The following is a 12,462-nucleotide window of genomic DNA, read 5'->3' as shown; positions in this document are numbered from 1 at the left end:
AAAGCATGCTGCACACCGCAATCGCAATCAGGCCCTAGGGCAATAAAAATACACATACGTCTTTGATTTTCACTGTAAACTCCTTTTCTCGTACATGCTTCTTCACCTTTGACATCTGTGTTGACTGATCATGTTCTTCTTTGACACCAGCACCTGGGGGAGTGGGAACACTGGGCTCGCTATATTCTGCAGCTGCTCCGGGGCTGTCCAGTAGTTTTGTGGTATAGAAAGAAGCCACTGTGTTAGCATCATAACTTCTTCTAGCAGAAGGCCACTTCCCTTTCAGAACTGTTTGACAAATACTGTCCAGCCGGTTGATCATCACACGATCCTAGAAAAGTGTGCAACATCAAAGGATAGTTTTAATAATTAGGCCAAGGGCAGGGGCTGGGGCTCAGTGGTAGAGCTTGCCTAGCATGTGTGAAGCTCTAGGTTCAATCCTCAGCACCACATAAATAAACTAAATAAATGAAGGTACTGTGTCCACCTACAACTAAAAATAATAATAATAATAATTTTAAAATAATAAAGGACAAACTTTTGGAGATCCAACTCATTCCCTAAAGTTGAGGATTTCTGTACTAGTCTTGTAACATAATAGATAGAGTTCCCCCATTTTTAATCCAGTCTTAGCTGCTTTTTACCACTGATACTTCATGTACTTAAATGAACTTTCTTTTAAAGGTCAGAATTGGCTGTAATGAATTTCTTTAAAGCATCTCAGTTGAAAGCATGTATTAACTTGAATATAAGGATTCATTATCTTTTACTCTAAACATGTTTGGGGTACCAGGGATTGAAACCAGTGATGCTTAATCACTGAGCCACATCCCCAAACTTTTTTTTTTTTTAAACTTGCTAAGTTTCTTAGGGCCTCACACCAAGTTACTGAGGCTGGTTTTGAACTTGCAATCCTCCAGCCTCAGCCTCCCAAGCCACTGGGATTACAGGTGTGTGCCACCATGCCAAGCTACTCTAAACATTTTAAAGTTATGTTGAGAAGCATACACATTAAAGTAGAACTAATGTAATGGATGGATATGACATATATATTGATGCTAATGCCAAAATGTCATTCCACATTTTACAATTACTTATTTTTTCACATAATAAGAAAATACCAATATAGAAAATACTATATAGCAACATAGAAAACTGCTAAAACATCAATAAATCATTCCTTTACCTTTGGCCAATATGAAGCTGCCAGCATGTATCCACCCTGTAAGAAGTAAGCAGATTCTGGTGTCCCATTGTTTATTTGGAAACTATCCTGGGTCTCATCCTGGGTAGTGCTCAGTGATGCAACACTTTCTTCATCATAGGCTTTCATGTGAGGGGTACTTTCTGCTAAGAATAATTATAATCATTTAAAAATGACTGCACAAGACAATTTTATATGCACTTATTTTTATTTTTTTGCAATGCTGGGGATCAAACTCAGGGTTTTATGCATGCTAGCAAGTGTTCTACAACTGAGCTACATTCCCAATCTCTTCATATATGCTTTCACAAATCTAATATTCAGAGATATTTGAAAATGAAAAAGTAAAAATAAATGGTAGAAAAAAATGGTTTTTATAAAAAAGGAAAAATTCACCTAGATTACAGTAAAGTAACCATTACTTTTAGACTGACTTCTGATTGGAAGACTTTATCTGGATTGAGAGAAATACAAATACTTGATGGGTGTACCATAATTGTTATTCTTTGTGGTAACCCTGAATGTTATGCCTAAGGAGTAGTTATAAGAGATTCTGGTTCCTGTAGGGTAGGAGGCTCTTTAAGTTAGAGTGGATCTAGCACATGCTTAGTGTTGACTCATTTTCCTGAGCCTGAAAGATACTTGCAAAGATACTTGCAGAGGAGAACCACTTAACACTACCCTGAAGACAAGCTGTAGGTCTTATCTTATATCCTTCTGAGTAGACAGGTGTCAAGTATGAGCCATTATACTCTTATTTGCCTATTTAAGATTCCTGGTAATTGTTATGCAACATTAACTTTTGTTTGCTAACTGATCAACTTGTTCCAGGGGAAAACGTACTACCAAATGTAAGGCAATTTACTGTGTAAAACTTCTAATTTTTTCAGACTAATCTGTTTTGCAATGTCTTGCATACTGATTAGGGAACATATACCAGTAGTTCTAGTTTCGTTTTCAACACAATGAATTTCTAGGAAAAGCTGTATGCATAAAATTTGAGCTAAGAATTTTAAGCATGCTTAAGTTATCTAAATCAAATTTTCATTTTCCCTTGAAAAGTTCTCTTAAAAATAGTGAAATTACTTTATGCATATACCTCGCTTTTGGACTTCCTCTTCTTCACTGTCACTTTCTTCTGATGAAGATGAAGAGGATGAGGAGGAGGAAGAGGAGGAGGAAGATGAAGATGATGCTGACGAACATGATGAGGATGAAGAAGAACTAGAGCCTGATCGAGAATGGGAACAAGAAGAGGAGGAAGACGAAGAAGATGATGATCTGGAAGAACAGGATGATCTCTCAGAATCAGAATCAGAATCAGAACTAGATTCTGATCCTCTTTTGTGGACTCTCTGTTTCTTAGAAGCTGGGTTTGGAGTTAGGGGTTCTGTTCTGGCTGCAACCATGCGTCTGTCTGTTTCAACTTTTCCACCAGATTTCTGGTCTCCAGTAGCCTGTGATAAAACACCATTCTTTGGACTTACAGGCTCAGACTTTATTAGTGTCCTGGTTTCCACAGAAGACATAGATTCTTCTTCAGAAGACTGAGGCTCTTCTTTAAGGGTTTCACTTTTAACTTTCATATCCTCTAGAATAATACCTTTAGCATCTAGAAGCCTAGGTAAAGAGGTAAGAGGAGAAGTGGAAAGTGCTACTTGGTATTGCTGTAAAAGTGGGGTAGACGTCCTTGAATGAGTCATCTTACTTTGACTGTAGTTCCTTTGAGCTGCCATAAATGAGAGCTCAGGATCACGAAGAATATGATAATCTGTTCGGCTGACCCCATGTTTAGCAGCGCCAATAAGCAAATCTCTATCATGAGGGCCACATTCCCACCAGACTGGCAAGTCTGGATTTGGATGGCAAAGCTTCAAGCGTTCAAACAACTGTGGATGTCGAAGGGCCTGCTCCCGTACTTTCCTTAGAAGTTCAATGCGATACAAAGTCCTAGAAGCCCGTTCTTCTGTGATTGGTTGGATAAAAATATTTGGATCTACCAATTCTGCATTGAAACAAAGACAAAAATTTTAACTTCAAAAATACTTTATTAGAGACTTAAAAGAAATAACATAATGTCTAAAACACATCTCTACTCAGTATCATTGTACAATTTCCAAAATTTCTTTTTAATATTTTTACATAAGAAAATAAATTTTAAAAATAATTAATAAAAAATATGAAAGATTAGTCAGGTGTGATGGAACATGCCTGTAATTCCAGTGACTTGGGAGGCTGAGGCAGGAGGATCACAAGTTTGAGGACAGCCTTAAGAATTTAGTGAGGCCCTAAGCAAATTAGCAAGATCTTGTCTCAAGAAAGAAAAAAAGGAAGGAAGGAAAAGGAAAGGAGACTGGGGATGTGGCTCAGTGGTAAAGCACCCCTGGGTTCAATCCCTAGTAAAATAAATAAATAGGGCTGGGGATGTAGCTCAGTTGGTAGAGTGCTTGCCTCATATGTACAGGGACCTGGGTTCAATCACCAGTATCTAAATAAATCAATAAAAAAACACAAAGTACAGATCTTCTAAAATAACTAAAAAGTAAGACTATTTTTGAAGTATGCTAATTAACTAGAAATTTACTTTTAAGAAATTCCCTATAAACTGATCAAGAGGAAAAACATTTGTTTAAACTCACTTAAAATACAAAATAGAGGAGATGGGATTGTGGCTCAGCAATAGAGTGCTCGCCTAGCATGGGCGGGACCCGGGTTTGATTCTCAGCACCACATTAAAAAAAATAAAGGCATTGTGTCCATCTCTCTCTCTCTCCTTTAAAAAAAAAAACACAAAAATAGAGGACTGGGGTTGTGGTTCAGCGGTAGAGTGCTCACCTAGTGTGTGTGAGGCACCGTGCTCCTCAGTACCATATATAAATAAATAAAAATAAGGTATGTGTCCAACTTAAAAAAAAAAAATGGCATCTTAAACTGCACAAGTAACTTAGGGCATCACAGTGAACTCATAGGAGAACCAAGGAATTTTTCAAATTGAGAGAAACACAAGCATATCTGCCAAATACCATACAAACTACCAGCTGGAGGTAGTTCACTTTCAACATTAGATTATGATCCATTACTTTTGAAGAGGTCATATATTTGTGAATCTAGGTTACTAGTATTTAGCAAGCACTTAAAAATATTGCAGGGACCAACCTAGGGAGCTCCTAATGGCCAAATTTGGAATAATTTCAGCTAAAAAATTGGATTATAACCTATAGAATAAAATAAAATTTCATGAATTCATATTGATAGGAATGAGTAATTGATTAAATAGAGAAGGAGAAGAAACAGTTCTTCCTTGAAGCAGAATTCTATAAAAAAACTGTTACAGATAAGATTTAGTATCTGACAGATACTAAAATCAATGGGTGACAATTTGAGGAGAAATTGAATTTTTGAGACTCCTCAAGATATTTGTTAACTATAGGGGCAAAAATATAGTGGAAAAACACATCATAAACTATCTAAACAATTAAAATCAACATCATCAGTAATAAGAGACTGACATCTTGAACTACATGAAACTACATTGTGAGAAAGACAAATAATTTCTGTTACTCCAGCTTAAAATACACTATCTCAATCCAATCATGTGAAAACACAAGACAAACCCAAATCAAAGGATATATGGCAAAATAATTATTCAATGTTTTTCAAGGTACCAAGATAAAAATTACTAACAACCTGTTACAAACTATAGGAGGTTAAGGAAAAAGAACAACCAATTACAATGTGGAATCCTGAAACAAAAATGTACACTAGTGAAAAAACTGGTAAAATTCAATCAACAATAGTCAGCCTCCTACATTCATGGATTCTGCATCCATGGACTCAACTAACATTGGATGGAAAATAAAAAACTTGTGTCTGTACTAAACATGTATGGACTTTTCTGCCCTAAACAATACAACTATTTGCATAGTATTTATATTGTATTAGGTATTAAAAGGAATCTAGACATGATTCAAACTCTAGGAGAATATATATAGGTTATATGTAAATACTGCCCAATTTATTTAAGGACTTGAGCATCCTTGGGTTTTAATATTCTCTGATGTCCTAGAACCAATCCCATGTGTATAATGGAGTTACGCTAACATTAATTTCCTGGTCTGATGATTATAATTAGTTAGGTTAAGATTTTAACATTGGGAGAGGCAGGGTGAGAAATATATGCAAACTTGTTGTTTATTTATTTATTTATTTTTGCAACTTGTCTGTAAGTCTAAACGTAATTCAAAACAAAAGCAACACTGTATTAAAAAAAAATCAAGGAAATATTGGTACCGACTACAATCACAATTTGAGAATTTATATAGTACCCCAAAGGTACATAAATCCTATTAGGAGATAATTGTGGACATTTAAGAAATAAATATAAATACTTAATTTTTTTTTCAGTATTTGCTATTTGTTTTCAAATAATTACTAGATCACTAGGACATAACAGACCTGAAAGTATAATGAAACCTACTTTTAACAGACCTGAAAGTATAATGAAACCTACTTGCAGCAGCTAGTATTTGGGTAATCAAGTGATTAGCTACTGGATAGACTGACAAAAACATTTGTAAGAAAATAAATTAAGAGGCTGGAGTTGTGGCTCAATGGTACAGCACTTGCCTGGCATGTGTGAGGCCCTGGGTTCAATCCTTAGCACCACATATAAACAAACAAACAAACAAACAAACAAATAAACAAATAAAAATAAAAGATCCATTTAAATAAAAGAAAATTAAAATAAGAAACATGTGAGCCACTGGGTTAAATCCTGAGTATCACACCATAAATAAACAAACAAACAAATAAATAAATAAAATGAATATGTGTCCATCTACAACTAAAAATATTTGTGTATACCCACATGTATACACATATAGTTTGTGTGTGCACATAAACACACATACGAAAACCTACATAGAATTTATGTCTTTTATAAAAACACACATGCACACACACACACACACACACACACATGAATGATATGGCTCACACAAGGGACAAGAGAGGTCAAACTACAAAATAAATTTTGTGTGTGCATCTATACTTTTGCAATACTGGGGATCAAATCCAAGGCCTTGCCCATGTTAGTGGTCTACCACTGAGTCATACTTTCAGCCCCACCACTTAAATAATAGTCAATAAAAAAAAATGGAGACAGGGTTGGGGTTGTGGCTCAGGGATAGAGCACTTGCTAGCACATGCAAAGCCCTGGGTTCCTTCCTCAGCACTAAAAAAAAAAATCAATCAATTAAAAAAAAGGTAATGTGAAAAAAAAAAAGAGAGAAAACTGCTCATACTGAGCATTATTGACAAGAACTGCTACAGGATGAGAATGAGTTATTTCTCTGGGCTTTGAAGACGCTAAAATTCATTCCAGAATAGTTCCTTAACTAAGCTTAATTCATTATCTTTTTTTTTTTTTTAAGATAGCCCTAAGTGGAGATCATATACAAAAATTCTTTAAAATGTCTCACAAGACAGGGCTTCATTTCTTGAAAAATTATTCAGATAAATAATTCCTTTAGCAAAGTTTCTAAAATATGGACTAAAGACATAGGTTAGTTCTGTTTAGCAAAATCTATCCTTTACCTTCCACTCATTCCTAATCATAAATCTGTGGTCAAATGTGAAATATCTTAAAATTAAGTATTTTTTTATTCTCTTTAGAGACAAATTTTAATAGTATGATTAAGAAATGGAGGATCTTTAAGCATAGGTTATTTAAAATTCTGAAATATTTCTGAATTTTAGTGATTTTGCTTCTTTAACCAAAACAAGGGGGAAAATTTATACATACCTTCTTTGGAAGGAAGACGACAAACCCTCCGACACATGGACATGAATGCATACAAATATTTCTCCAAACTTTCATCAGTTTTCTTATGTAACCTAGCCATAGCTCTAAATTTTGTCCAATCAAATTGGCCTCGATCAGGGTCAAAAACAACTCCAAATGTAGATACAACTCGATAAAAGTCAGCTTCTTCTCTTCTGGTCCATCTATTTTGATTCAGATTAAAGTAAAAACCACATTGGTCAATATACATTATTACTGAAATGTAATGGCTATCACACAAACTTCAAACATTTCTAGTACTTAACACTTTATTTTTGTTACTGAGGATTGAACCCAGGGGAATTCAATCACTGAACCACATCGCTGGGCCTTTTTATATTTTATTTTGAGACAGGGTCTTGCTAAATTCCTTAGGGCCTTGCCAAGTTGCTGAGGCAGGCTTTGAACTGGTGATCCTTCTGCCTCAGCCTTCCAAACTGCTGGGATTACAGGCACTCACCACAATACCCAGCAGTACCTAACACTTTAAAACACACTTTTTATGGCAGGGAGGGGCTTACGGGGGAACGAATCCAGGATCATTCCACCTCTGAGCTACTTACACAGTCCTTTAAAAAAAAAAAAATTGAGGCAGGGTGTTGCTAAGTTGCCAAGGTTGGCCTTAAACTTATGATCCTCCTGCCTCAACTTCTTAAATTCCTGGGATTATAGGCATGTACCACCATGCCCAGCTATTTTCAACCATGTTTATAGTGTAAGGTAGTATTTATTATTGTATGAGTTAAATAAATAAGGAATTTTAGGAGGGGACAAGTAATGAAAGGATCAGTTCAGACATGAACAATTAAGAAAAACACCACTGAGTAGGTGGCATTTCACAAGGTAATATGGGACAAGAATAAGATGGGGAGCGGTGTTAGTAAGATAGTATGGAAAAAGCAAAGTATAAAGTACATTATTTTGTTGGGATGATGAGGATATGGCTCATACACGCGACAAAGCAAGAGAAAGCGGGGTCAAATAATGAAATGCTTTAAATGCCTGGCTTAATAACCTCTTTTTAGGTAACATAACCTAAAAAGGGTAATGTTATCATCATAAATCACAGATCTCCAAACTTTAGTACCTCCATTTATAAAAACTTTTCCTTGCTTAACTCACTGAGTTGTTAGTGAAAAAAAGCATATGACAAAGAACTTAGAAATATATTAATGAGCCATTTTTTATCATAGTTATACATTAATGACAATGTAAAAATAAAAACATCAAGTCTAGGAAGCCAATCAACTCATATGAACCTTAGACCTGAGTGATAAGAACAGGGATGGAATAGGAATGGAGTGGGGGCAGTGGTAAGCACCTGTAATCATAGACTCAGGAGGCTAAGGCAGGAGGAACACAAGTTCAAGGCCAGCCTTAGCAACTTAGCAAGGCTCTAAACAAGTTAGTGAGAACCTATCTCAAAATAAAAAATAAAGGGGCTGGGATTGTGGCTCAGTGGTAGAGTGCTTGCCTGGCACATGCGAGACCCTGGGTTTGATCTTCAGCACCACATAAAAATGAATAAAATAAAGGTATTGTGTCCAACTACATCTAAAAAATAAATATTTAAAAAAATGAAAAATAAAAAGGGCTGGGGATGTGGCTTAGTGACTAAGTGACTCTGAGTTCAATCATTAGTACAAATAAAAACAACAACAACAAAAAATTGGGGTACTAAGTTAAGACTAGGTAATACATTCTGGTAAAAGGAATTATATTGAGAAAAGATAGAAATGAATTGAAGCCTAACTGAAAAGAACTTTGAATTTAGGCTTAAAAATATAAGATTTCATATCTATTTTAAACAAGGAGCCACTGAACACCAAGATAAAACTATTTATTATTTTAGGTAGACTAATATGGATCCAACAAACCGAGGGAAAATGTGTACAATATATTAATGATGGCCATAAATTGTTTGTTTGCATTGAGACATGGAATCTATTTCCTTTCCCTTACATCTGGGCTGGCCCTGTGACATTTTTGACCAAGACAAAGTGGCAGAAGTGACATTATATAATTGTTGAGACTGGGTCTTAAGAAATCAGCAGCAACTGGCTTTGCTACTTTCTTGTTTGAAATGATTTGTCTTACAATTAGGGTTCCCAGCTGGCAACTAGCACCAACTGCCAGCTATGTGAGTGAGTGAGGTCAATCTTCCATCTATTTCAGAACCCCAGCCTATGCTTGCATACAAAATAGATGAAACACTTGGTTAACTCAAACAATCAAAAGAAATAAATGAATACTATTTCAACATGTTTTAGGATAGTCTGTTATACATTGGATAACTTGAATAATATATTTACAAAGGTAATATTTAAAACTTAAGCTAGGATAGCTAAAATCTTAGGTTTCATACAGTGATTTATGTTCCAGAGAATATCCTATAAACCAGGTTTAACAAGGAGGCTAGTGTACTGATTAACATTGCTATTCTTTTCCATGCACTCTTTTTCTAAATAAGTTGGAAACTTTTGGAATAAGAGAAGTTTGCCTGTCTTCTTTACAAGGTCTCTTGCATTTTCTTTTCATTAACACCAGTAGTTTCTAAGGACACATTCTTGTATGAATTAGAGGTGAACTTGCTTTCCATACATTCTTACATTCTGTAATTGTCTTAATATAAAATAAGAAAACAGAATTTTATTTCACACAATTTTAACTTCTGTTGTATTGATAGTTTTATTCTTGGGTTTGCTCTGCATCTCCTTTTAAAAAATAACTCAATGTTCCTAAAATGAAAAGAGTGATTAAATATGAAGTATGGCTAATAACTATAAGATGCAATAATCTTTATTAGTTTTATCATAATTCTTCATATATAAGTGAGTATATTGCAAAAAAACTTTACTTTGATCAGTTAGCAAGATAATCACATCCTAACAGGCTTCAGAATAAACAAATATATTTCGATACTATATTAAATACTTAGGGGCTAGGGGCATAGTTCAATGACAGAGCACTCTAATCTAGAATGTATGACTTCTTGCATATATCCCCTTAAAAAAAATTAGTGCTATTATCTTACCTCTGTTGTCTTTCTATCTTGGCTGCCATTTTAGGATTAAGAGTGGCTTCATCATAAAGAGGATGCATTACACTGGCAGGCACTGAGAAGGTTGGCTGTATCTGCTGGATTTGTCTGTTTTTATTAGTACGCTGATATGCAGTGATGAGTCGTCTCAACCGTGTGGTTAAAGCTGACTGAGTAGGCCAATAAATTTTATCACCCTCCATCAGTTGACCATCTATATTTAAATTCATATTAAATTAATCTCAATTTAATTAGAAACAAAACATTTTTAGTTATTGGGAGGAATATACACCTTAGAAATTCATTATGATAATGTTGTAGCTTTTAAGATTTTCTTTACGTAATAAATATAGGATCTAATACTTTGCTTACAGGTATAATATTACAATAATGCCATAATTAATGTTTACCTGTTCACATTAAGCAACCCCACTTTCTTAGCTGAACTATAGGAGGCAGAGGCATGGATTTCCAGGGAGGGATAAGCGTATTCCAGCAACAATTTGTTTCTTTCTTAATATTGGAAGGAAGTAGAAGCTTTGGATCATGCTCAGAAAAGCTTTGTAGAAACTTTTATACATAACTGGGAATGTGATGGTCATCATTATCCAAAGTATGTGTATAAAGACAAGAATTGGTATGAATATACTTTGTATACAATGAGAGACATGAAAAATTGTGCTCTATATGTGTAATATGAATTTAATGCATTCTGCTGTCATATAATTAAAAAATTAATTAAAAAACAATAAAAAAGGATGGTTCCTCATGTACATATGGAAAGCATAAGAAATTGAATGTATTGCTACATTAACACTTGATGATGTGTTGATAAAGTCTCCCATATAAGTTTATTAATAATCAAGCCATAGAATCACCAGTATCAATGCTACAGAAACCCAGTGACCCACTGAGTAAAGATGTGCAACAACAAAAAACATTGTTAAATTAAAAAATCAATGAATGTGGGGCTGGGGATGTGGCTCAAGTGGTAGTGCGCTCGCCTGGCATGCGGCCCGGGTTCGATCCTCAGCACCACATACAAACAAAGATGTTGTGTCCACCGAAAAATAAATAAATAAATATTAAAAAAAAAAAATCAATGAATGTATCTTATGATTACAAATATATTCAATAAAGAATTTACATACATAGCAACATTATAAAACTGGGATTGTTTATTGATCTCATAGTGTCATGAGAATGTGAAATTACAAAAATACAAAATAAAGAAGTAAATGCAACTTACCTCCATCTGCTATAACAAGATCTCCGGGTGAGGAAACATCATCCTTTAAAACAGAAAAAAATTGCCACAGGTAATTGGGTTAAGAGAATCAATCTTCTTTGTAATAGAGAATGTTTTTTGTAATAGAATAAATAATTAATTTAGCAAAAATAAAACTTGTAATACCTTATTCCCAATTCTCAGCCTGACACTCTAGACCAGTCACTGTTTGCTTAAGACTATTTACTTTTCTATTATTACTTTTAAAACAGTATTTTTCTCCTCTATTTTTCCAATTATGTCATAGGATTTATTGCTAATTTTTTTTCTCTGTGTACCAACTCTCAAAAAGTTTATTCATTTCCATATTTGACAACCTACAAATCCTTTCTTTTTTAGCCTTGAATAGTTTACTTGTACTGTAGTTCCAATTTTTGTCCATCATCAGAGCGTCTTCAATTAGGCAGCCTAACAATATATTATACTTAGTACTCTGGCAATCTATTTCAATGTCTATTAATTTCTATTATCATTTTAGAAAAGTCAGAAGTTAGAATTATCATAATTTCTGTGTAGAATGGCTCTTTGTTTCATTTCAGATTATGGCATCTCTTCTTCTTAATTAATTTGGTACCAGGGATTGAACCCAGTGGTGCTTAAGCATCAAGCCACCTCCCCAGCCATTTTTTTACATTTTATTTCAAGACAGGGCCTTGCTAAGCTTAGAGCCACATTAAGATGCTGAGGCTGGCTTTGAACTTGTGATCCTCCTGCTTCAGCCTCCAAAACTGCTAGGATTACAGGTGTGTGCCACTGCAACTGGCTGATCATGGCTTTAAAAAATTTTTTTTGAATTATTTATTATTTTTATGTGACTGGCCACATAGAGTCCTACACACCTCTCCAGTACCACTCACCTGGAGAAGTTGCCCTGGATGCCAGCTACTGTTTTCTCTCCCTTCCCAAACAGATCCAACTTGGACTGTAGCTGCACTGCCTCATAACAAGGAGATTCTGATGGTTTCTTTCTTTTTTCTTTTTGGTACTAAGGATTGAATGCAGAGGTACTTTACCACTACATGCCCAAACCTTTTTATTTTTTATTTTAAGGAAGGGTCTCACTAAGTTGGTTAGGGCCTTGCTAAATT

General features: G+C 34.8%; 1 protein-coding gene across 13 annotated transcripts in view; it reads right to left on the bottom strand.

Moving 5' to 3' along the window:
* Chd9 (chromodomain helicase DNA binding protein 9) overlaps positions 1-12,462 on the bottom strand; it is a 248,958-nt gene that overhangs the window by 19,944 nt on the left and 216,552 nt on the right. For 9 of the 13 annotated variants that reach the window (XM_071604701.1, XM_071604707.1, XM_071604708.1 and 6 more), the window contains 6 exons: positions 11,336-11,378; positions 10,081-10,300; positions 7,008-7,210; positions 2,304-3,209; positions 1,187-1,350; positions 59-331 (listed from right to left, as the gene is read on the bottom strand). In XM_071604701.1, the coding sequence (XP_071460802.1) occupies positions 59-331; positions 1,187-1,350; positions 2,304-3,209; positions 7,008-7,210; positions 10,081-10,300; positions 11,336-11,378 (1,809 nt within the window). The remainder of the gene's footprint in view (positions 1-58; positions 332-1,186; positions 1,351-2,303; positions 3,210-7,007; positions 7,211-10,080; positions 10,301-11,335; positions 11,379-12,462) is intronic. The other 4 variants (XM_071604705.1, XM_027939062.3, XM_071604704.1 and 1 more) reach the window with 3 other exon arrangements.

The sequence above is a fragment of the Marmota flaviventris genome, chromosome 18 (assembly GCF_047511675.1).
Source record: "Marmota flaviventris isolate mMarFla1 chromosome 18, mMarFla1.hap1, whole genome shotgun sequence".
NCBI lineage: Eukaryota > Metazoa > Chordata > Mammalia > Rodentia > Sciuridae > Marmota > Marmota flaviventris.
Note: the sequence above shows the minus strand (reverse complement) of the source record. Positions and strands in the feature narration are given on the sequence as shown.